At 47.4% G+C, this 26,398-nt stretch overlaps 1 protein-coding gene across 5 annotated transcripts in view; it reads right to left on the bottom strand.

Moving 5' to 3' along the window:
* Positions 1-21,685, bottom strand: part of LONRF3 (LON peptidase N-terminal domain and ring finger 3) — a 38,099-nt gene extending 16,414 nt beyond the window's left edge. For 4 of the 5 annotated variants that reach the window (XR_002824629.1, XR_002824630.1, XM_023734491.1 and 1 more), the window contains exons 1-6: positions 20,740-21,685; positions 17,647-17,765; positions 15,694-15,816; positions 11,207-11,362; positions 8,430-8,658; positions 7,552-7,642 (exon numbers count right to left, since the gene is read on the bottom strand). Coding sequence is in view for 3 of the 5 variants with exons in the window: in XM_023734491.1 (XP_023590259.1) it covers positions 7,552-7,642; positions 8,430-8,658; positions 11,207-11,362; positions 15,694-15,816; positions 17,647-17,765; positions 20,740-21,553 (1,532 nt within the window). In the remaining 2 variants the exon portion in view is untranslated. The remainder of the gene's footprint in view (positions 1-7,551; positions 7,643-8,429; positions 8,659-11,206; positions 11,363-15,693; positions 15,817-17,646; positions 17,766-20,739) is intronic. The other variant, XM_004379808.2, reaches the window with a different exon arrangement.
* Between the last annotated feature and the right edge of the window lie 4,713 nt (positions 21,686-26,398).

The raw sequence follows: 26,398 nt of genomic DNA, 5'->3' as shown, positions 1-26,398 counted from the left end.
CTATGGGGCACTGCTACTCTGTCCTATAGGGCCGATATGATTCGGAATCGACTCAACAGCAACGGGTTTGGGTTTGGGTTTTTCCTATGATTTTAACATGTAGCCACGATTGAGAATCACTATATTACTCAATCCTACTAATCTCTGCATAGGTGAACCTTCTGAATTGGTTTCCAAACCTAATTAGCAGAATTACCTATGGAGTTTCCCAAACATACACATATCCCAGCCCCAGTGACTAACGTTTGTGATTCAGTAGGTCAAGGGAAGGGTCAGAGAGCTTACATTTTTAACAAACCAATGAAGGTCTGGCATAGGAGAGAGACTTTTAATATATTCACTTCTCTGTACTTTTTGATTTTTATCCTGTTTTAAAAGTAGTTCATTTATTCAACAAAATTAATAAATCTTAGTTGTTAAATTTCCAAAAAAGTAAAAACAATTTTCAAAAAAACTGTGATGGAGGTCCTAACTAGTGCACTAAGGCAAGAAGAAAAATGACAAGTATGAGAATTGGAAAGAATCAAACCTGGCATTATTCACAAATGGTATGACGGTGAACTTAGGAAATATAAAAGAATCCACAAAATGATTTTTAGAATAACAACTAATAGAATTAGCAAAGTTGCTAGATAAATACGCATATACACATACACACAATTGTAGTTCTATATAACAGCAACAAACTTTAGAAAATAAATTTTAAAAGATTATGTTTATAATTGCTTTTAACAGTCAAGTGCCTGAGAATAAAGCTAACAAAAGTTGTCCAAGACCTCTACTGGAAACAACTATAAACACCTCACTGAAAGAAAGTAAAAAAAGACCTAAAATGTGCCAATAAAAATCTCAACAGGCTTTGAAGACCTGGCTCAGTTCATGGAGTTGTTGCAGCTGCTGCTTGGTTGAGTGGGTACTTGTTGCATTGGAATAAAGTCCTAGGGGTTCTTGGACACTCCCTGACTTACATCTCTCTCTCTAAGGGGGAATGCCCCAGGCTGATAGAACCTTGTTATTGCTTACTTCAGGGTATCCCATTCTCAAAAAGTAAAAAAAGACCTAAAACATACCAATAAAAATCTCAACAAGCTATTTCATTTGTTTGTTTTTGGGGAACTCGACAAGTTGATTCTAAACTTTCTATGGAAAAGCAAAGGGCCAAGAAGAGCCAAGACCCTTCTGAAGAGCAACAATATGGAAGCACTTGTTCTACCAGACATCAGAACTTATTATGAAGCGGTAGTGATTAAAACAGGTGTAAGACTAGCACGAGGACAGACAAATAGACCTATGGAATAGAATCGAAAGCCTAGAAATAAACTCAGACACAGATTCTTGATTTATGACAAATGTGGTACTGCAAAGCAGTGAGGAAAAGGGCAGTCTTTTCAATAAATGCTATTGGGATAGTTGGATATCCATAGTGGAGAAAAATGACATTGGACCGTCCCTCATGCCATACACAAAAATCCATTCCATGTGGGTTATAAAAATGGATGTAAAAACAAAACAGTACAGCTTTTAAGAGATAAAATATGGCAATATCATCATGACTTCAAGTTAAAAAAAAAAAGAATGATTTCTTGAACAAGTCACAAAAACACTATAAATAAAAAATTTGATAACTCAGACTATATTAAAATTAAGAACATCAAAGTTCATCGAAAGGTGCCACTAAGAGAGCAAAATGGCAAGCCACAGAATGGGAGAAGGTATCTGCAACACATCTGACCAACAAAGGACTTGTATCTAGACTATACATAGAGCTCCTATAGTAAGATAAGACAACCCAGTGGGAAAAATGGGAAGACTTATATGCACCAGGATATGTAAAAATTATTCATAGCATTGTTGTTCATAATAGCTCAAAACCAGAAACAACCCAAATATCCATCTATAGTAGAAGCGATAAACAGTGGTAGATTCATACTATGGAATACTATATGACAATAAAAATGAACAAATCTCATCCAGATGCAATAACATGGATAAATTTTAACTTAATACTAAGTAAAAGAATCTAGACCAAAAGAATACATTCTGGATGATTCAATTTACACAATGTTAAAAAAAAAAAAACAGGCAAAACTAAATTATATGGTTTAGAGATGCATACACTGTGGTAAAACCATAAAGAGAAAACAAAGAGCTAAAAGTCAAGACAGTTTTGAGGTTTTGAGGTTTTGAGGTTTTGAGGAGGGGAGCTTGTGATTGAGAAGGAGCAAATGGGCAGCTGCTGGGGTCTTAGCAGTGTTCTATTTCTTGAACTGAGAGGGGTTACTTGAGTATTCTCTTTACAATATTTTGTTAAACAAATACATTCATATTTTATGCACTTTTCCACTGTGTAGTATATTTCAAATTTAAAATACTTTTAAAAAGTGTAATTTGCAGCCTGATTTGGGAGCCACTGCTGTGATCTAACTAGTGGAGCAGCCAAACCAGAAAATTTCATTTCCAACAGGGGCTTATCCTCAGTAGCTTGAGCCCTGTGAATCTGCTTTTTATACGTTATTTGATGATGCTAATGATGAAGATGACTGACAAATCTGCATCTGTAACCAATACTCAAAATGATTTTTCCTGAGAATTTCACAACTGGACCTATTGTTCATTTAAGAATGCAATCCACATACTATAACAAAGCTATCGCGCTAATTAATTGCAATAAATACTGACATTTAGTGAGCAGATGAAACATACAGAAAATGACAGCAATCTCTTAGCAAAAGCTACGATTAAAATGACTCCGATCTGAGTGGTAACAACCAAGAATGCTGCCACAGATGCTGCATAATTATTGCTTAGTAATAATTCAAGGTTCAGATGCTTAGAAGATAGCATCTTTCAAAACTCAATCCACTTGTATATTCAGGGCTACTCTGTTACTCCATGGTATTTTCAATCGCCTCCTATGCATGCGAAAGCTGGACAATGAATAAGGAAGACCGAAGAAGAACTGATGTCATTGAATTATGGTGTTGGTGAAGAGTATTGAATATACTATGGACTGCCAGAAGAACGAGTTAAGTCTGTCTTGGCAGAAATACAGCCAGAGTGCTCCTTGGAAGCCAGGATGGCAAGACTTCAGCTAATGTACTTAAGACATGTTATTAGGAGGGGCCCGTCCCTGGAGAAGGACATCATGCTTGGTAAAGCAGAGGGTCAGCAAAGAAGAAGACAACTCTCAATGAGACGGACTGACACAGTGGCTGCAACAATGGGCTCAAACATAGCAAGGATTGTGAGGATGGCGCAGGACCAGGCAGTGGTTCGTTCTGTTGTTACATAGGGTCGCTGTGAATCAGAACAGATTCGACGGCGCCTAACAACAACAACAACTCTGTTACTCTGCAAAGGTTGACTGGGTAAGGTGATTGGGAACAGACGGAATATATGTCACTTGCTATCCTAAGTGTGTGCAATACTATGTTTCATATGAATTGATTTTATATATTAACAGGTGAGAATTATGCTTGGCTCCATCCTACTATTAAAGAAATCAAGACTCAAACAGGTTAAATAACTTGCCCAAGGTCACACAGCTAGCTAGTAAGTAGCAGGGCTTGGGTTCTGACTCCCAAGACCATCTTTTTTCTCTACCATATGACCCAGCCATGACTATGCATATGCTGCTGTTAAGTGCTGATTTTCAACTCATAGTGACCCTATGTGACATAGCAGAACTGCCCCATAGGGTTTCCTAGGCTGTAATCTTTACAGGAGGAGATCGCTAGGTCTTTTTTCCCACAGAGCCGCTGGGTGAGTTCGAACCACCAACCTTTCAGTTAGCAGCTGAACACTTAACCACTGCGCCACCAGGGCTCCTTCTGACTGTGTATATCTAGATTGAAAACAGACATCATCCATCTACATGTAGCGACACACACTCATACACACACTCTTCTCCCTCTCTCTCTCTCTCTCCAAAGATAGATAGATATAGATACACAGATATTCCAATTCCTCTTCCTTTTATTTACCACTTTAGCTAGTGATTCAGAAAACACTTCAGGGAGGCATTTCTAAATCAGAGCAGTACCAGATTTTCTCACAAGAAAGCATTTTACATTGCCACAGTGATGGAGTAAACAATAGTAATAATACATGCTTTCAGTTAGATGTCAGCTCAGATAAAATGTTTGGCTTGTCTGGAAATGGCTATCATTTCCCACCAGTTACATCCTTGTATTGTATTCTTTTGTTGCTATCAAACGAGAGCAAAGAGGGAAAGAGAAGGAGGGAGGGAGGGAGGGAAGAAGGGAGGAAAGGAGGGAAGGAGACAGGAAAGGAGGGAGAAAGAAGAAGAATGAACTAACTCCTAACACCCAGCTACCTGAGTAGATGAAATTAGGTTAACTATAAAGCTGCTCATTTCAATTGACAAAGAGGTCACTGGGCCATTAGGTAACTGGTTCAAATATCAAACATTCTCAATTTGCATCTCAAAATACCTTTGCTACCCAGGGCAGCCCCAGAGGCACCCCTCTAATGGCTAGGGTACTAGGTGAATCTCAAAGGGGGATTTTCAGTCATTAAAGATGGAGGGGCAGAGTTCTGAGGTGTTGGGATTAGAAGGTGTCTTCCGTCAGCAGGGAGTCCCTAGGCAGTGCAAATGGTTAATGTGCTCGGCTGTTAACTGAAAGGTTAGAGGTCTGAGTCCACTCGGAGGTGCCTCGGAAGAAAGGCCTGGTGATCTGTTTCTGAAAGGTCACAGCCATGAAAACCCCATGGCGCACAGTTCTACTCTGACACATATGGGGTCGCCATGAGTCAAGGTCGATGCAAAGGTAACTGGTTTCCCTCAGCAGAGCTCTCCTAATCCAGCAACAGAGACTGGAAGATCGGAAAGTTCTTCATTAATGCACCCTTCAATTCTTGTCCCATTCACTCTTTCCACCCTTTTCCCTATGGAATTTATAACCTGCTCCTGATTGTCTCTCTAGAATCAGATAGATAAATTCACACTCTAACTTGCCTTTCTACCAATGCAGCACCATGGGACTAGATGTCATTCTAGAAAGTTGCACAGGAAGTACAAATTTCTAGTTTCATAACCAGGCAGACCGTTTGAGAATATTTCTACCCTTAGACACCCTCCTCCAAAAACACATAAGGGTAATAATAGAATCTAACAATAATCCTAACAATATTAAAAACTTAGTACTGAAAGAGGTAGAAACAGGAGCTTTTTCAAATCTGCAGTAACTCAAGCCAAAGGAGGCATGTGAAAAAGTCTCTGTCAACATCTGATTTCTAACTTAGAGAGAAACCCCGTTGGAAGGAGAACTACATGCTTCTAACCAAGAGTTACGACTTTGAGAGCCTCAAGATCAGAAATGCTATCTAGACTTGGCAGCTTTCTTTTCGCCATAAGCAGCTAGAGTCCAGCCATAACTTACCAGTCTATAGCAACAGCTACTCCAGGCAAAGATGGGCTTTTGTTTTGAAGTCTCACTTGGAACAGGGGGAGAAGATAAGGGAAACAATGGTTTTTAAACTCAGAGAGTGAGTAAGCTAGAAGGGGGTCTTATTCTGTTAGTGTTTATTTCTTGGACCAAATTTCCAACCCTTCTCCAAAGCACCCTGCTGAGATCAGGGACAAACAAGATGAAAGGGAGAAAGGAGAGGAAGGGGGGAGGAAAAAAGAACTTAAAACTCAGGATTCTTAGTCCTCAAGAAAACATAAACAGGATGAGTCTGTATGTTTGAGTCCATGTCCCCTGGATGTTGGGAGAAGTGTTAACAAGAATAAGAACAACAAAGACCTGGTCTTTCTGAGTAAGCTCAATCAAGTCTACCCAAAGTCTGACATCTGAAGGACCATGGCTCACATCATGGGGCTTAGGGCCACTATGATGTTACCTGCGGAAGCCCAGCTCTCTGCTTCAAAGCAGAGTTTCTCTATTTTATACGTTGCCTCTGGCATGTCCCACCTGCCACTTTGCTGTGAGGTCTTTAGAAGGGGTGAGGAGCACAGGGAGGTGGAAAAAGGGAACTGGTTAGATAGCCCATCCCACGCTACCCAACTCCACCTAAACAAACTCCTGACAGTATATGGAAGGCTTTCTTGTTTGAGTGCTTCTACACTCCTTTTGCTGAACTGTTACACTGAACTGTTCATTATCAGGTCTGCCCAAACTTATGAGCAAATCTGACAACTATAATTTTTTTAAGAGAAAGAAAAAGTACACGTTCCAGGTAACTGCTTCCTTATTCATTCTGATCCACACAACAAGAGAAGTCCTTCAGAATACAAATGTGTGTGACTGATAGGGCAAGCATGTGTGCTTGTAAAGGGCAAGAAAACATCTGAGGATTCTCTGTTGGCTGGATCTCACTGTGTGGTGGAACTTTGACACCTTTTCTCCTCTATCTTCTTAACAATCTTTGTACAAATATCTCAGCCTACTTTTAATGGTCTTTTGAAAAACAGACTCGTTTGAGATCTACTGAAATTTCTGGACCTTTTCCTGGAAACAAACACATACACATACATACACACACTTTTACATAGAACTTCAGGGAATTCACAGATCTACTAGAATCCATACACAAAACCTCCTCAAGGGTCCATGGACCTGAAGTTTAAAACGTCTGGTCCAGAGGGAAAAATAGTTAACACTTATTAAGTATTACTATATGACAGGCACTATTCTGTGTTTTAAATAGATTTTCTCAATCATCATAACAAACCTATTGTTCTCTGTTTTCCTTATGAGAAAACAGCGGTAGAGACTGCAATTTGCTCCAGGTCAAACAGCCAGTAAGTGGCAAAGCCATGATTCAAACCCAGGCTGTCTGGCTCGGAAGCCCCTTGTTTTAGCTACCAAGTCACAACTGTGAAGTGCAACCAATGAAAACGCAAAACTTTTGTATTTTATATGGTTACACAGACCGGGGGCACAGCAGCTTTGTTTTTGAGGGAGGGGGGATAATTTGCCTTGCCAGAGATCCGAGAAGGTAGACAGTGTGGCACTGGGTGGAGGAGAGACGGTCAGCCAAGTAGCTCACAGCTAACACTTTTCATGACACAGAACAAAAGCTAGTCAGACCCTCTACTTGGCTTCCAAATAACAGGCCTATGGCACTGGTATTAGCCCTTGAGCTCTGAGTTCTTAATCCAGTAATTGAGATTAGTTCCAGGATCACAAGCTTAAATACCTACAGGAACCAGGAAACTAATGCAAATGTGAGATATGGGCTGGTGTAAGGCAGTGGGAGGTGTTGGGGACCATGGCCGACTGGGGAGTATATTTAACTAGAAAAACCTGCGAGGGTCAAACAAAGGACATATTCAGTTAGGTTGCAACCTCTGGGTAGACTGTTCCCTTCTCACTCTCCAAGTATTTTTAAGTCAGGAGTCAGGAATGCAGTCTGCAAACAGAGGATACAAGCTAGCCCATTGTGACAATCAACGTTGTGATTTCCATTTCGTTCAAACCATGCCTTCACATGCTAACCGACTGAGCAGGCAGGTCATTAGGAGAAAGTTCCAGATATCCGAGAGGAAGAAACATCAGGCAGTAAGTGATAGCCCACAGCACGTACCTCATACATAGTGAACATTCAAGGTCAGATGCGTCAAAAGATGCGAATGGAATATTGAGAGCAGGTTTGGCCCCCTGATCAGTGGGAGATCCTGTAATTTAGAAAGCAGTTAAGTCAGAGCTGGACCAACCTCGGTTTTGCACACAGTACTTCTGAGGCAAAGAGGGCCCAATTATTTTTTCAGTTTGTCACTCTAGCCACCTCCCAGAGAGTTGATTTAGTGGTCACCTGAGCCACTGAGAATGGGATACCCTGAAGTAAGCAATAACAAGGTTCTAGCAGCCTGGGGCACTCCCCCATAGAGAGAGAGATGTAAGTCAGGGAATGTCCAAGAACCCCTAGGACTTCGTTCCAGTGCAACAAGTACCCACTCAACCAAGCAGCAGCAGCAACAACTCCATGAACTGAGCCAGGTCTTCAAAGCTGAGACTGAATCTTGGCACTGCCAACCTCTCTTGGAAAGACATCAAGCTGCAGCTGCTGCTTCTTAGATGCTTACCTATGGGAGCACAACTGGGAGTGAGCAGGGTAAGGCCTGACCACACTTCCCTGGTCCTACATTTCTGGATGGAGGTAGAGGGTAGGTTGGCCTGGAAGGAAGTGACACCATCAAGGGCATAGGCTGTCATTATTTGATACCATGCTTGACCGCCTTGGCTAGCTACTATAATTATTATTGAACACTTACAGTGTGCTAGGCACTATGCATTATCACACAGAAACCTCCAGCAACCTTCTGAGGTCACCAGCTGATAAGTGCCAGAGCTAGGCCACACCCAGAGCCTGAGGAGCCCCCATATGGGGGTCAAGTAATCTGCATATATTGATGAGTCCAGGCATCTCATTCAAATTCCTTTCTCCCTGGGTAGAGTTAGTACCTTGCTTGGAGGCTTTATTAGGCATGTCCAGGCCTTGGGGTTCAATATAACAATGTTTCCTTTTCTTTTTCTGGCATTTTTCAGTCTTGGTGGAGTCAGCCTCTGGAGAAGCAGTGTCCCTCTTCTCCTCTTCTCCTTCTTCCTGGTCTTGTTGACCATCCACCTTTACTTGAGCTGGCCTGGCAGCTGCTTCTTCCTGACTAAAACAATGAGGGAGCACTGGATTTTCCTGGAGGAAGGAAGAGCCAAACATCAGAATCTACTTAGGACCAATATTGTTCTGTGATATTCCTACCCACAAGGGACAAAGAGAACAACTGTGTAGCCCTGATCCCCACCCCTGATCATTTAGTAGACACATCGCTAAACCAGGGCAGTCATAAGGCATACTTCCCATTTCCTGTCCACGCAGCATCCGTAGCAAAGGCATGCCCAGCTTGGGTGGAAGTGGGGAACTTCCCTAGGCAAGCATCTAAAGGTGTGTGTCGGGGGGGCAGAGAAAATCCTCGGGAAGTGGTGAAGGGGAGAAATGCAAGGTAGAGCACCAGCCCCCCCTCCTGTCCAAATCATTCCCCAGTTACCATTTTAGGGAAACCAGGGCATGCAGTGAGGGTAGATCCTGTCACTTAATACTTCCTCCCACCCTCACTGCCATTCCAGGCCATCTGTAATTCCCAACCCCCAGCTCCCAAAGGACTTTTGGTGAGTCTTTGGCACAGGTTTGTTCATAGGCCTGCAAAGTCATCTCATGCCCCAGAGCTGTAAGTTCTATTTGTCAAATGAACTAGCAAAAAACTATTCCTTTCTCTAGATTTTAAGTGAAAAGTCTGAAAGAGGGACAAAATCATGGCAAAACAATCAATAATGTCTCTAGCCTTTTAAAGAATTTTTGCCCAGGAAAGGGATATTTGAAAATGGATCTAGAAAGAAATCCAATGACAATGTGTTTACGTAGATTTACCTGGTGAAACCCCTCTCTAATCTAAACCCATAGTCCACAAGTCAAAATGTTCATGTTGTTTTTTTCCCTCCAGCCCTTACCAAAAAAAAAAAAAGCTGCTAGATAAATGAAAATGGGGAGCATAGAGTTGGGAGGAAATAACGAGGTGAGGAGAAAAGGGGATGTGGGTTTTCTCAGTCTCTGACCTGTGGGGTTCAGGTTCTTTTCAGCATTATAGCAATACTAGGGGCCCTGGCGACGCAATGATTAAGCGCTCGGCTACTAACCAAAAGGTTGGTTGTTTGAACCCACCCAGTGGCTCTGTGGCAAAAAGACCTGGTGATCTGCTCCCATAAAGATTACAGCCAAGAAAACCCTATAAGGCAGCTCTACTCTGTCACATGGGGTCACCATGAGTTGGAACAGACTTGACCGTACCTAATAACAATAGCAATACTACATCCTCAACTTTCCCTGCGCCCAGGGAATTGTCCATACAGGAGTACACTGCTTTGTAAAGCAAAATTAGGAGGGAAATCTAATCCCTGTTCCCCAGCTAACTCACATTGGAATGTTAAAAAAAAGTTGCCATCAAGTCGATTCTGGCTCATGGCATGTGTGTCAGAGTAGAACTGTGCCCCATAGGGTTTTCAATGGCTGATGTTTTGGAAGTAGATCACCAGGCCTTTCTTTCAAGGTACCTCCGGGTAGACTCGAGCCTCCAACCTTTTTGTTAGCAGCCAAGCAGATTAACCATTTGCACCACCCAGGGTCCCCTACTGGAATGCCAGAGGTGCCATTTTTCTTCATTTCAGATTGAGCTGCAATTAGAAGTCACTCCAGGCACTTCAGTTCAGTATTAGAGTTCCCAATCATGTAGTAATGATCTCAGACAACTACTGAAATGCACTAGGGATTCTCTAATTTCAGGAGATACTCTAAGTGTGCTGCCTTTTTTTTTTTTTTTTTTTAAGTTGGGCACACCTGCATTTTATTGCTTCTCCAGATCAGGGTGGGAAAATGTAATATTTCCACCTGTCAGAGCATCCAAGAAGCCACTGAGGGCCCAGGGCTTAATTACAGGGGAAGAACATAGGGAAGAAATAGAGGGGAAATTACTGCAGAGGTGCCCAGATACTCAGCACTCAACTCTGCCTTCAAATCTGGACTTCTGAGCCCCACTTTCTGCCCAGTCATCCTCTGCTGGGAAAGCCAGGGTCAGGACCCCATCTCTCTGTGGTTCTGTTCCCTCATTTCAAAGAAAGGCACAAATACCCTTCTTCCTCCCAGGAACTTCAACTCAATACCATTCCGAAATCTATTCTCTCTTCTCTGCTACAAATACGTATTGGAAACCTACGTATGTGTATGGCACAGTGAAGGAATATCAAATTGCCTCCACTTGGCAATCAAATGGAGTTGTCTTTGCACAAGGATCTCAGCCAGTGCTAACAGGCCAGCAGCTTGAACAAACAAAAAGCACACAAGCAGGGGCTTCCAAGCCCTCTTCCCAGGCTCTGCCCCGAAACTGGAAAACCCACCCCAGTTGTATGGCTTCAGGGTAAGTGGATCAATACCTTTCTACTTCTAGCAAATCTATTACTTGGCTGAATCTGACCAAGAATTTAAAAATAAAATAAAATAAATAAACAAACCCTGGGGCCATGCCTGAAAGTCAGTTTTATCTTAAAGCAATAGCCTTCCTAGCAAGGAACACCAACTACTAGTGATTCCATTTCTTCTTTCTCGGGAGCTGGAGTAGGAGAGCTAGGGCTCACTCCCCATGTTTGCCCACAAAATAGCCAAACGAAGCACCACGAGCGAGCTTGAGTTTTACCTGTGACAACTTTGGTAGATTATGGCTGATGCCTTCAGTAGCCATTGACTCTACTTGTTCCTTTAATCTAGGGTGAGATGCCAACAGCTTCAGGATATCGGTAATATGTTCCTGAGACTCCCCCGGGACTGATGGTGAAAACAAACTAAGGAGAAGCTGTGACATAAAACAGAAGACTTCACTACTTAAGTTTCTACAGGTGCTCAGGTGAAGGGGGGAGGGGAAGGAAAGGGCAGGGAGTATAGCTTGCAGGGCAAAACTCCAGGGAGGAAGTCACAGCCCCCTGACACACCAGGGCAGAGGTCCTCACACTTCAGTGTGTATCAGACTCACCTGCGGATCTTATGAAAAATCCAGGTTCCCAATTCCCACTCCCATCCCCAGTGGGGCCCAGAATCTGGATTTTCAAAAGGCACCATAGATGTCTCTATTAACAAGCCAAAGCTAAGAACCACCACTCTGGTGCTAGAAACATCTGCAGTGAGATTTTTAAACCCGTCTGGGAGGAAAGAGACAGAGAGGTGAAATCAGGAGAGAAACATCAGTTGGAGAACCTGGAGCCATGTCCGTGTAACACTCCAGTGGGTAGAAGTCTACAAATGTCTCCTAGGTTCCTCACTGTTTCTTTTCTCTGCCTACCCATTTTCCTTCCCCACCACCCAGCCCCCCACCATCACCTCTGGATCATTAATCCCTTCAGAGGTGGGGCCTGAGCAGTAAAGTGTTAGGAAGAGCAGAACCCACCCTTCCTCCCTCTTCTCCCAGCCTTTCCTCCCCAGTTCTGGTCTTCACTTTCCAGGGAATGTCTGGTAAGTTCAAGTATCAGGGGCCAGGCAGGCAGGGCCCAGGCTATTGCCGGTTTCCCTTGCAACTGGATAAGCCAGTGGTAAAGTGAGAAGAACCAGAAGGGGCTGGGAGTTAAAGATGTGTTTCCTAGTGCAGGCTGCACCTTTAACTCTCCACAGTCTTGCTTCAAATCTCCCCTGTGCCAGCAGATATTATGAATAGGTATCTATATATCATGTAACACAGGAGGACAGGTCATTTGGCTTCCAAAACATACTCAAGTGTTTACCACCAAGCACCCTCTGTAGTGTTTGGAGACTCACTAAAGGATGCCCACACCCTTGGCTCAGTGTAAACAGTCAGGGAATGAAATAGGACATCAAACTCTCTCCAGTTTGACTGGTTCCTTTGCTGGCCCCCAGTAGCTCCTTCATGATGTTCCTTCAGATGCCAGCACTTGCCACGTAGCCAAATCCTGCTCAGCCTTCAAGGCTCAGCTCAAGTGCTGCATTGCCTTACTACTCCAGCCTCCCTGATCTCTCCTTTCCTTTCATGTTCTCTAGTGAATCATAATATAGCATCTTATACTACCCAGTCTTGTGTAAGCTTCGAAGTGCATCACAGATATAAGTCTTTCACTCCAACCGGATGGCAGACCTCTGGAGGGCACATAACAGATGTCCAATAAATACTTATCACATTGGATGGAATTGAATTAAGATACTTATCCATCCCAGGCCCCAGGAGGAGGCCTAGCATTCAGGCCCAAAGGCCCCAGCAGATCCCTGTTTCCCCCAGCCCTCGGAAACCCACGTCTCAGGTATAATAAGTTGGCAAAGGAGTGAGATGGAAAGGTACTCACTGTACTCAAAGCCAGAAACTGCAGCTTTTCAGAGGTTCTCCCTTCCATAGAGGCCAAAGATGGCCCTTAGAAGCACTCCTGAGTGACCCAAAAGGACCAACCCACGTATGAGGCAGTCTCCTTGGAATTCTTCCAGAGAGGGTGATGTCTTTCAGTAACAGTCACATGGCATCCCAAGGTACAAAGATCAAAGGGGAGAGCATGGTGGGAGGGAAAAGGAGGTAGAGGGGAGAAATCAAAGGAAACAAGGCAGAAATAATAGCAGCACTTCCCTTTACTTTCCTAATATCTTTCTGTAGGCCTTCTCAATGGCTTTGGGAAACAAGGTAGGGTGAACCCTCAGTGACAGTGATCGTTCCACATGAATGAAAGTCAATTCCACCTCAGTGTCAGCCTTAGAAAAGTTCCAGTGGGTCAAGAAGGGGGAAAAAAACTGAAGTAAAAACAAACATTAAAAAGAAACCCAGGCCTGTGGATGTCTAAGGCAGCTAGTTAGTGCCAAGTGAACCTGGACCATCTCTGTCAAAGCTTTAGCCCTAAAACTAGAACAATCCAGTAAATAAGTATAGCTGAGGGCCTTCAGTGTTCTTAAATGGCTGCCATGACATCATCACACTCAATATAAATTAGTCTCTAAATTCTCATCCTAACCTCAGAACTCCTGTAACACTCATCATGGGCATATGCTTGCTTATATTATATCTGGCATTTGTATTAACAAATGCAAGATTACAAGTTCCTTGAGGCCTTATGCCTCTTTGGGTCTCCAGAGCTGAGCACATTGCCTTGCCTCCTTCCTTCAGGAGTTGTGGAAATGACACTATCTGGTCTATAAAAGTGGGCTGGGAAGAGAGGTAAACCAAACTGATAACACCAGACTCTCTCAGGCCAACTGGGAAATGTACAAACAGGACTAAAGAAATCACTCACCCCTAGGCCTGAGACCTGCCTCTGTTGATCCTTACACAACCCCATCCCCAAAGTCAACATTCTGCTAACTGCCTCTGTCCATCCCAGAACTGGATAGTTCCACTGCCACTCTCAGTCTAGCCCCAACAGTGAGTGCTGAGACTCCTGATATGTCCTCCTGGGATAGCAGGATGGTGGAAGGGTTAAAAGGGCAGGCTCTGCAAGCAGACAGAGTTGAGTCTGAATGTTTTCCCACCAATAACTAGTTGTGATTAGGGAAGTCACCAAGCCTCAGCTTCCTCATCTGTAACATGTGGATAAATAACAGTAGCTACCTACCCTCATAGGCATATTGTGGAGATTAAATTAGATCTTCCACATAAAGCCCCTAGCACAGTAGAAATATTCAATAAATGTTAGCTATTATTATTATTCACACCATGAACTATACCTAAGATTTGGGCAAGGGTCCACAGCTTGGAGCAATTCTCCCCTACCCGTGTTCCTCTCAACAACACCTTGTCCACACACCCAAACCAGGTCAAAACACTTCCCAGAAAAGAAATTCTCTGTAATAGTCAGAAAATCCAGAGCCCAGTTTCCCCTAGTCCACTGATTTTGCCAAAGATTCCTTTCTGGAGTCCTCAAAAGCCAGTCCTGTCTCTTACGCTCAGTTTCTTCATCTACTGCTCTGCCAAACCACACTGGGACAGAAGGGCTTAAGGGGTTGCGGTGAATGGGGCGGGGGGAGAGGGGAGGGTACGAGGAGAATAAGACTACTGACTGTCAGCATCCAACTTCCAGGCCCGCTGGCCAGGCACCATGAGAGTAAATTGCAAAACAAAAAACAATCAAGTCCATGAATTGAGAGTGCTGTAGTCTCCACTAATGCTCTCAGTATTTCAAGCAAAAAAATTTTTTTATAACAACCACATTCCACTGGGACCAAGAGCTGGAATGACTGTTTGGATTATACTGTAATGGTCTCCAACTAGCATTTGTGAGACAGTGTATGTGTTTTATTTCTAGCAAAGGAGCTTAAGGTTGGAGTTCTGGGTATAGCAGGGGAAATGTGGACCAAAGACCCTTCCCAGGGGCAGATTATCCAATAAGCAAGATAAGCACAGTGCTTACCTTGCTTACCAGATAATCTGTAGTGAACAATTTCACATGGGTTTCACCACATCTTTGAAACTGTTCATTACAGATTAGTAACTAAGCACAATTAAGCCCATGCTTACCTTGCTTACTGGGTCATCAGCCCCTGTCAGGGATTGTAAATTTAAAGAGGCTTTGATTCTGTGGGAAGGTGGTGTAGGGTTGGGAGAGAGACAGATGCCAGCCACACCTAGCAGCAGAATCTTTGATGTGGTGAAGAAATGTGAAATCGTTCACTACAGATGATCTGGTAAGCAAAGTAAGCACTGTGCTTACCTTGCCTATTGGATAATCTGCCCCTGACCCTTCCCATGAGCTGGCTTCCCTGTTTGGCTGGTGAAGTCGTGACTCAGCCAAAAAAAAAAAAAAAAGTTATACAACTGCAGGCAGTCTCACACCCCAGATTTCTCATCAACAGTCAGAATCTCTTCAGTAAGCCTCACTCCCCGTGTTGTTTGGTTTGCTTTAGTTTGATTTTTAATTCTACCAACAACCCAGACTCTAAGTCAAAGAAGCCAAAACCCAGAACGTTCCTCACAGGCTCCTACAAAAATGCAGAACTGCCCAATCTGATTGTACATGCCAGGAGGAGGGTGTTTCTGGGCAACCAATTGGCACTCATGTCTCCCTCCTGGTCCCTTAACCCAGGGAGCCACCCACGCAGGACCCCAAATGCCAGGGAGGGCAGTACCTTCACTACCCCCCCCCCCCGGAGAAGACAAAGATGTGGGAACCCATTAGGCAGCCAGACCTTGATGTCATTTCAACTCACCCTTTGGGCTTCAAATCTTGCTTTCTTGTTCTTTCCATCGAGAGATACACAATACAGAAATTCTCTTAGTGCTTCCTCCACCTTGCCTAGGGTGGCTAATGCTTGCGCTTTTCGGAAGTGTGGCTGGAAGAAAACATTAGCATTCAACCCCACTCTTATTCATCTTATTAATGCTGCTACCATTAATAATAATAGCTAAATATGGAGTGAGCATTCACTATTGTGTGAAGTATTTTAAAAGGACTATCTTACCTACGGAAACACTGATGGCTCAGTGGTTAAGAGCTACAGTTTCTGACAAAAAGGTCGGCAGTTCAAATCCACCAGCCACTCCTTGGAAACCCTATGGGGCAGTTCTACTCTGTCCTACAGGGTTGCTATGAGTTGAAATCCACTTGATGGCAATTGGTTTGTTTTATTTTTTTGTTTGATCTTACCTACAGCCCTATGATGTAGGTAACTGTTCTGAATCCCATTTTAAAGAAGACAAAACTGAAACCCAGAAAAGTGACTTGCCCAAAGTAACACAGCTGATAAACTGTGGAATCAGGATTTGAACCTGGGATTGACCAATAACACAGAGGCAAGGGCAAGGGAGTGGAGCAGGCCACTGAGGGGCAGCCTAGATGAGATGCTTCTGGGGCCCCACTAATAATACCAAGTAGCAATCCATATACTCCAGGGCTGCCAGCTCATCCCCACTGAGAGCTATGCAACCTATAGGGTATGTGGAGTGCCACTGAGCCCTGGCTGGATGGCTGAGATAGGGCTGTGAGGTAAACTCCCTCCACAGGGACATTTCACGTAGAAATGGTGGGAAATATGTAAATCAGGGTGTAAGGTGGTTTGGAATTATATACCAGCTCAAATCTTCTCCCAACCTCAAAAAATATAGAGTTCTCTGACCACTGGCCCCCCTTATCCCAATACTATGGGGAAATGAAACACCTGGTTAATACTTCCACCAACCCTTCCTTCACTGGGGGTAGCCACTTTTTCCATTTCACCAAAATGGTCCACTGGCCCTGCTTCCCATTTTGTGAGGCCATCACCCCTAGGCATAGGGTAGAAGCAGAAGAAGTTGGAAGAGAAGTGCTCCTACTCCCAGTCAGAGAACACATGAATTCATCATTACTCATGAAAACCTTCTCATGAAAGAACACACGAGATTCACCCTGGCACTAATGGCAGAGTATATAGGTCCACGATGCTTTATTTAAAGTTTCCGAATCCAAAAATTCTGATAATTCAGTATTTTCATAAGCTTGACCTCAAAACTCATTAGATGGCAAATCTGACATAAACGGATGCATGTTTTAAAGTCTTTAGAGTTGCTGCAGAAATATGAGCATATTTGATTATAGGGTGCTTTCCAGCACTCACTGGGTGTGCTACCTAAATATATGGTCTTTCTAAAATATGAAACATTCAAGATTCTGAAATACATCTGGCCCAATGGGATTCAGATAAGGGACAATGGACCTGTACTTGGATAAGTTGGTTTTCCAAGGAAGGCATCCTAGGATTGTGCATAAAGAGCACTACACCAATACCCAGCAAGCTTTATAGCTTGCAGAATAATGTCCTCTTGGCCATGCTCACTTTGACCCTTACTGTATCCCTGTGAGGTAATCAGGGAAGACAGCAATAGCCTCGTTTTGCAAATAAGGATACTTGAGGTTCAGAGACTGAAATGACTTCTCCATGGTCACTCAGCTTGCAAGTAGTACAGCCCAGACTCAAATCTAGTCTTCTAAACAAAGTACTGACATGGGGCTGAGGGCTAGTCCTGAGACCAGGCAGAGATGCAGAAAGTGACACTTTGCACCCTGGCATCCCCGAAGATGCCTAGCCTTTTCCCTGCTCTGCTTGTGCTCTAGTGCACCCAACCTCCGGGGAGGCAGGCCCTTCCTGGCAACTCCTGTCTACAGCACAACCCCTTCCCACACTCACCTTAAGACCCATCGGGCGGAGCTTACACGCTATTTCTGCATCATGTAGTGCATCCTCATGAGACTCCAAGGTGAAATAAATTTGAGACCGGTTGCTATAAAGTAAGTGGTCATTCGGAGCTGCCAAAAGGAGAAAATCCTTCGTTAATGGTCCCCAGCAAAAGCACGTGGTAAGTCTTGTATGAGGATGGATCTTGAGCAAATGGCAAGTTACCTAGGACTTGCTTCTACTGGGAATCCAAAGGGTTAGGTTCAATTTCCAGCTCTAATATTGCCCTACCTATCACATACCCTGCCACTTTGGGCCTGAGCTTCCCCATCTGCAGACAAGTAATTTTTTGCCCCCCTCTCTCAAACAGTTGCTTAGAGGGCCTGGGGTATCAGTGGTGCATTGAAGACTTTGACACAGAGGAAGCCCTGGCGCCCTGCTTCATGGCTACGCACAGCTAGCACCCAGCAGCCCGGCTTCTGAGTGAGGTATCACCAACAAGGAAACAGGTCGGGGAGTGGGGAGAGGAAGATGCCCAGATGTGACACCATCTCGGCCACCAGGAAGACAAGTCTAAGTTAGTCTTCTGGGTGTGATGACTAGTAACATTAGCAGCATCTCTGCCTACAAAGCTCGGCACATACAAAATTTCCCTGAAGAAAACGGAAATGCATTTGCAAGGCCCTCTCCTTTCATCACCAATGGCCAAATGTGAATGTACCTGGACCAGAATACTGGGAAAAGGGCTAGAACAAAGCAGGGCACTTCACTTCTGGCTCTCACCAACACTCTGAATCACTGGATGCCAGGACTGGACAGGCCTTTAGAGATCATCTGACTCAATCCACCTATTCTTCAGATGGGGAAAATCAAACCCAGAGACGGGAAGGCATCTGCTCAAGGTCACACAGCTAGCTGGTCAGAGTCATTGCTAACTGGCCAGATTTTGAAGCTTTGGAGCTGGGGTGGGGAACAGGTTCCTTTTTCTGAAGGGAGGTACAGTACTTAAAATAACAAAGAGGAGACACTGGCCACCTTCCAGTACAAAGATACTCTGCTGGGGAGGCCCTTTTCCTCTTAAAAGGGTGAAGCTTGTCTTGACATTTCTACACTGACTCTTCTGAATGGATTAACAAAGGTGCAGGAAAGAATCCCCAGGGAAAAGCAGTAGTGGCAGCAGCAGAAAAGAAGGGAGGAAAAGGCTTTCCTGGCCCTTAGGGGATAGCCGAAAGGCATGGAACCTCCCTTGGGGATCTGGGCTTAAGTGGCCTCCACCTATCTCATTCATTTTGCTCTGCTCTTCAAGGGCTGGGCTCCAGCTTCTGCCGCTGCAGCAGAGTTTTTTTGGGTTTTGTTGTTGTTTTTTGGTGGGTGCCAGGGGCTTGTTTAGGGCTCAGTTACTCTTAAGACATTAGCAAAGGAGCCCTGGTGGTGCAAAGGGTTAAGCACTTGGCTGCTAACTGACAGGTTGGTGGTTCGAACCCACTCAGCAGCTCCGTGGGAGAAAAACCTGCAATTTGCTCCATAAAGATTACAGCCTTAAGTTCTACACTGACACAGGAGGCCCGTATGACACCCCCAACAATAACAAGACATTAACAAAGAGCTGACAGTACTTTCTGTCCTTCCTCTCCTGTGGCACACCCCCAGGCCGGTGGCAGCCCACAGACTGCCCTGCCTGGGCACAGACATCCCCCCCTTCTCCTCCAGCCAGCAGTCTTGCCCAGTCAGTCCTCACTTCCTCCCCCATTACCTGTTGCAAGCTCGGGTGGAGATTCAACAGGTGGAGACTCCAGCCTGCCCCCTCCTCCGCACCTCCCAGCCGGGTCGGGAGCCCCCTCGGATCCCAGAGTCTCCTCTGCCCAGCCCCTAGCTACCTCCTCCCCGACGGCACGCTTCGCCAGACACCGCGCCCGCCCAGCCGGCCGAGCTCCTGGCAGGAGGCCGAGCTGGGCGATCCCAGCCAGCGGCTCGGTGGCCACTTCCCGGCCCGACAGGGGGAGGGGGGCCGCACCCCAACGGCGGCTTGGGCACCCGGAGCCCAACGGGGCGTGGAGCCGCCTGCGCTTCCCTGGAAGCCACCAAGCCACCCACTCCTCTCCCGGGTGGCACGGTCAAGCGGAGCAGAGGCGTGCCCTAACCAGAGCCAGCCACCTCACGGTCCCTGGGGATCCCGGAGCCACTGCCTGGTCCCTGCTGCCCGCTGGACTCGCGGGGCAAGGGTGCGAGGCGAGGACGTGGGCTGTGGGCGACGGGGGCGGGGGGAGGCATCTATTTCAGCCGAGGATCGTGTGATAGGAAGCGGTGACAATGAGTCACAGGGCAGCGGGGCGCGAGCGCTCTGCCCCCCCCTCGCGGGATGGTTTCCGAAGCGAGCGTGGCCCACTTCGGTTACCTCAGCAGTTACACAATCCCGCCCGCCCGCCCGCGCGGAGGAGGGGCTGCCCGGCCCGCTCGCGGCCCTTATGCAACCAGTGCTCTCCTGACCTAATTCCACGCCGGACCCACCCCACGGCAGCCACGGCCCCGGAAGGGACAACTCCCGGCCGCGGCGGCAGCGTCCGGCGAGGGCGCCTAGGGGACGTCGCTGGCCGACGAGCGCCCGGAGGCCCGGGGATGAGGGTGGGCAGGGTGCGAAGTTCCCCTCCTGGCCGGGAGGGAGGGGGCAGGTGTCAGAGAGGGCCCGGGCGTGGAGACCGAGAAGAAGGAGCGACAGAGAGAAACAGAGACGGCGACACTGAGCAAGACCGGAACAGAGCGAAACAGCGACGGAGAGACGGGGAACAGGGGTGCCACAGACTGACAGAAACAGACTGAGAGACACAGAAGCTAAAAGAAGAGACAGAACAGCAACAACAAAACAGAGCAGAAAGAGACGAGGACACGAAGAGAGATAAAGCGATAGAGACAAAGTCACGGAGCAAACTCCAGAGAGTCCCCACCCCGCACCCGCCACAGTCCCCCGCGCGCCCCTCTGCCCCGGTCCATCCCCCATCTCTCTCCAGCTTGCACTCCCCGGCCCGGCCCCCGGCGACCCAGCCCCTGAGCGCAGGGGTCCCGTCCCGCCCCCGCGCCCGCCCTCACCCAGCGGCGCAGCAGCCTCACCTAGTTGAACCGCTTCGTTGTACTTGAGCAGCGCCGCCTCCACCTGGCGCTCGCGGTACAGCTGGTTGCCTTCGTGCCGGAGTTGCGACGCCCGCGCCGGGCCCGGGAACAACTTGCCCAGGAGGCCGCTGAGCACCACGTTGACCCGCAGCGGCGGTGGCGACTGCGGCCCAGCCCATCGGGTGCCTCGTGCCCGCCCTGCGGCCACCATCCACGCGGAGAGCTTAACCCCGCACAGTGCACAGCGCCGGTCGGCCGCCCGCCCGCGTTCCAGGCACAGTTTACAAAAGGTGTGGCCGCACGACAAGGACACGGGGTCTGACAGAAATCCATGGCACTTCCGGCACTTGAAGCCGTCCCACACCTCAGTGGCCACGGCCGTCCCCGCCTCTTCAGCCTCCGTCTCGCAGCCCGCAGCGCCGCCGCCGTCCGGGGACGCCGGCGCCAGCCCCTCGCCCAGCGAGACGTTCTCCGCCAGGCAGCGCACCAGCTGCTCGAGCTGCTCAGCCGCCAGCTGTCGCCGTCCCGAGAGCTGTCTGTACACCTCGAGGGCTTCCCGGAGACGCCCCCCGGACGCCAAGGAGTCAGCTCGCGAGAGCAGGACTTTGCACTCCGGCGTCGAGGCCCGTGGAGGCTGCTCCTGCTCCGGCTCCCGCTCCCGGGTGGGGTGCGGTGCGATACCCCCTGTAGCCACTTCCGGGTGGGGGCCCGCGTCTACAAGGGCTGCTGATGCCGCCGGCTCCATCAGCTTTAAATTGTTGTTGCCGAGCTCGGCAGGCAAGCTCAGCATCTGTCCAGTCTCCGGCGAATCCATTAAGAAAGGAACACGCGCGGGGAAGAGGCGTCTAGGGGCTGGGGACTCGGAGCAGACAGCGGCAGCTGAAGGGAGTCGGGGCTGCTCCAGTGGCCGCTGCGGCCGCCCGGGCCGCCGGGCCGCTGCGCGCTGGGCTCTGCCGCTCCTCCAGGAGCTCCATGCCGGCCGCCCCGCGCCGCCTAATAACTGTCTTGTCTCAGCAAAGTGTTACATAAAACCTCACCATGTGACGCGCCGCCACGCCGCTCATTGGCCGACAGCGGGGAAATTGTTACAAAACCAGACAGTTTTGTAACAGTGTTGCGCTTGCTTCTTTTGGCTTCTTTTTGAGGTTGTTTGTGTTTACGCTCCGCCTTAGTTCCCCCTCACAACGTGGTTCCTTTTCCGAAGAGGAGGAAAAAATACCCCAACGTCTTCTCTTGGGCTTTTCTGGCGCCAACGCACTTCACCTCCAAAGCGGCCAGCAAACAGGTCCCCTCTGGCAGCCTCTCACAGACGCCCCCAGCCCCTACTGGGAGAGGCCCTGGCCGGAGGCGCGCTGTCCACCGAGTCTGCTGGGACGCTGCAGGCTCGCCCAGCGGGGCGACGGCTGCTGCCTGCGAAGGGAAGGAAGCGGGTGGGAAGGGGTCCCCAAGAGGCTTCCCCGGCTCTCCAGCCCTGGGAGCCCTGCTCCAGCTCCCCACACTCGGGGTACCTGGTCACCTTCCCCCAGGAGCTCCGAGGGTGGTGGGCGCAGTTTTTCGAGGGCGCTTGGCCCTGGGCCGGGAGTCGCTCCGACTGGCGGCCGGGTGGTTGCAAGAAGTTGGGCGGCGCTCGCTGGGCGGTGAAGGACACGCTGAGAAGCGCTGGCGGCTCGGCCCAGGAGCGGCGCCCCACGTGGCCCCCTTCTCACCCTCTCTCCCCCACGGGGTAGGGAAGCCGGCCGAAGGCCCGAACTCACGATCAGGCGGGCGGCTGGGCCTCCGACAAGGCCACGCCTGGACCAGGGGCCACGTGCCAGATGCGCGCGGCCACAAGAACCCGGGCTGTTGGGGTCCAAGGGTACTTTGGCGGCGTGGGAAAACAGCGCACTGAAGAAGAGCGCCTAGAGCGCTACTCCAGGGAAAGTGCGCGCATCCTGGCGCAGCTTAGCAGCTGAGCTGCTGCTAAGCGCGGAGTTCTGGTTAGGACGCGTCATAGTGGGGGCTGCGCGGGTATGGATTGGTCTGGGCACGAGCCGCGGTGCCTGGCTCACAATGGCTAGGGCCAGGGCGGTGACCAATCGCACACGCTGTTATGTCTCCCTCCCACGCCCACACTTCGGACGGGAGCCACGCGTCCAGACCGAGGCTTGGAAATCTAAAGTAATAACTCACGTACCCACAGTGAAGTTGGCAGCAATAGTGGAAGGACAGAGGCGGCTGGACGGCTGTCCTCTTCCTCAGGGTCAAGTGCCTGAGTTAGATTTTAAAGATAGCGAAGTCAGGGGACTGACCAAAAGGCAGAGGAGGCGATCATGCAGGCAGTAGAGGAGAAGCTGGGGTTCCCTCTGACTTGCTGTCTGAGATGAGGAGAGCTCCTTTCACCCTCAGTTTCCATTGCTGTCAAATGGGGTCCCCAGCATTAATTATCTGCTTGCCCCTTGTGTGGAGGAACAGGCTGTGGGGCAGGTAAAGAGGTTCATATGAAAGGGCCACGGGTTAGATAATAATGAAAACCTCTTAATTCAAGAGCCTTATCCCCCCCCCCTTTTTTAATTGTGTTTTAGGTGACAGTTTACACAGCAAATTAGGTTCCCATTTAACAATTTTTATACAAATTGTTCCATGACATTTGGTTACATTTTTTACAATTTGTCAACATTCTCATTTCCTTTCTGTTTGTTCTGTTTCCGTTAATCTAGTTTCCCTGGCCCCTTACATTCTCATCTGTGTTTTAAAGTAATTGTTGACCGTTTGGTCTCCTATAGTTGATTATTTAAGGGAGCACACTACTCATGGGTGATATCGTTTATTTTATAAGCCAATCTATTATTTGGATGAAAGGTGACCACCAGGAGTGGCTTCAGTTCCAAGTTCAAGGGGTATCTGAGGGCAATACTTTGGGGGTTCTTCTAGTCTCTATCGGTCCAGTAAGTCTGGCCTTTGTTAGGAATTTGAGTTTTGTTCTACATTTTTCTCCCTTTCTAGCTGGGACCTTCTATTGTGTCCCTGGTCAGAATGGTTGGTAATGGTAGCTGGGCCCCATCTAGTTCTTCTGGTCTCAGGCTCCAGGAGGTCAGGGTTCATGTGGGCTGTTAGTCCTCTGGACTAGTTTCTTCTCTGAGTCTTTGGTTTCCTTCATTCTCTTTTGTTCCAGACCAGTAGAGACCAATAGTATCTTAGATGGCTGCTTACAAGTTTTTTTTTTTTAAACTGTGCTTCAGGTGAAAGTTTACAGAGCAAATTAGTTTCCCATTCTATAGTTTGTACATAAAGTGTCCCATGACATTGGTTACATTCCCCACAATGTGCCAGCACTCTCCCCATTTCTGCCCTGAGGTCCCCACTTGCTTTCATCCAAATTTTCTACCCCTTCTTGCCTTCTCATCTTTGCTTTTTGGCAAATGTTCCCCTTTTGATCTCATATAATTGATTGTTCTAAGGAGCACGTTCCTCCCAGGTGTTATTATTTATATTATGGGCCTGTTTTTTGTTTCGCTGAAAGGTGATCCCCGGGAATGGTTTCAGTTCCAGGTCAGAAGAGTGTCTTAGGGCCACAGTCTCGGGGGTACCTCCAGTCTCTGTCAGACCAATAAGTTTAGTCTTTTCTGTGAATTTGATTTTTTTGTTCTACATTTTTCTCCTGTTCTGTCCAGGACCCTCTGATGTGATCCCAGTCAGAGTGGTTGGTAGTGGTAGCCAGGTACTGCCTAGTTCCTCTGGTCTCGGGGTCATGTAGGCTGTGGTTCATGTGGTCCATTAGTCCTTGGGACTAGTTGCTCTCTTTAGTCTTTGGTTTCCTTCACTCTCCTTTGCTCAAGACGGGAAGAGACCAATAGTCAGATGGCCACCCGCAAGCTTTTAAGACCCTGGATGCTACTCACCAAAGTAGGATGCCGAACATTCTTTATGAACTATGTTGTGTCAGTTAATGTAGATGCTCCCCGAGTCCATGGTCCTTCGCCTTGGAGCCTAAGAACTTCGTCCTGCGAGGTGTTTGGTTATGTCTAAGAAGTTTCCATAACTGTGCCCCTTGTGTGCTCTACTGTCTATATCAATATACATACAATACCTAAAATTATGTATGTAGAAATATCCACAACCAAACCTATATCTACAGGTGGGTGTACTGTCTTGCACTCTCCCACACCTGTTTAGCAAACCTATCTACCTATGTATCCTTTCATAAATTATTGTTTGTTAATACTATTGTTGCAGGATTGTCTATGTTATAGTAATTACTGTCATTGCTCTTTATTCTTGCGTTCCTCACAGGGTCTTCCTTTGCCTTGGTCATGTTGTGCTAACTTCCCCCATATTGTGTATTGCCTTTCCCTTCACAAATATTAACACGTCTTCTATCTAGTTAGTAATTTTCCCTCCTTCTAGTGCCAAAATTGGGGGAACAGTGCATCCAAGAGCTCAAGGGAACAGACAGCAGTGCTTCCCATCTCACAGAGAAGGTGCACTTTAAGCTAGGTTGGAGAGGATTTAGCTAGACCGAGAAGTGAAAGACCACCAGGCTGCTCAACTCAAGGAAGTACCATTCACATTGGGGGCTGGGTGGGCTGAGGAAGGGAGGAGAATTCCAAGCAAGCTGGGTTGGTCAAGGCCCAGGAATTTGTACTTTGAAAGACTACTCACATGATTCTGATGCCCAACCAGGTTTGGGGTTCACCTATGTAAAGGATGGTGCAGAACAGATTGGAGGAGTATACCCCAGTCCTTCTCCCTACCCCATCCTCAGTTTCCCTGGGGTGGAGGGCAGTCAGTAAGCCTTGTCTCCATTTTACTGAAGGGAAAACTGAGGGTCCAAAGACTTTGAATGACGTGTTCGAGGTCATTCAGCAAGTAGTGGGGACTCTGGGCTCTAGCGAACCAGTAAAAACAGAAAGATCACAAGATACCATCCTAAGGAATGTCTTGATGCATTTCTCTGCAAGACAAGTCAGACCCGCTTAGTTAGCCAGGGAGTCTGTTGCCCAGAGTACAAAGAGGAGCAAGTCTCTGGGGCTGCCAGGTGTGTGAGACAGAGTCCAGGGCGAGAAGCTTGGAGTTCTAACTTTGCTGTGTGACTCAGCCCAAGCCACTTCCCCGCTCTCTTTATGTCTGTTTCTTCACCTATTATTAACAATGCCCAACGTCACTGTTGGGAGTAGATACCAGTGATGGAAAATGCAAAGTGCAGTTAGTCCCAGTGTGATTCCTGAGAACAGAAGGAAGCCACAGCCATCTGCCGACTGTTTTGAGTAAAATATGTGCTGGCTGCCCTCAGAGTAGAAGCATTTACTTCCCAGGAGGAAAATGAGCTAGAAGCCTGAGGCTGGGCCCTGCCCTCTTGATCCATTGGGGGCACTGACAAATATGGAGGCTCTAGAGATCCTGGCACAGAGCAGACTGATCTTAGAAGAAAGAGGAAGTAAAGGGAGGGTTATCTGGAGGGAGGCAGCAAACGTTCATCAGGAGGAAATAATTTGAAGACTTTGGCAGGACTGGAAAAGAAATTTGAATCAGGGCTTGGATCTTGAACTCAGAAAATCTGGATTCAGAATCTGACTATGTGACCTTGGGCAAGCTACTTAACCTCTTTGAGCCTGTCTTAATGTCTTCATCTCAAAAATGGGGCTGATGCCTATAATAGAATCTAGCTCATAAGATTGCTGTA

The sequence above is a fragment of the Trichechus manatus genome, unplaced genomic scaffold (assembly GCF_000243295.1).
Source record: "Trichechus manatus latirostris isolate Lorelei unplaced genomic scaffold, TriManLat1.0 scaffold00068, whole genome shotgun sequence".
Lineage (NCBI taxonomy): Eukaryota > Metazoa > Chordata > Mammalia > Sirenia > Trichechidae > Trichechus > Trichechus manatus.
This window is presented reverse-complemented; position numbering and strand designations above follow the sequence as displayed.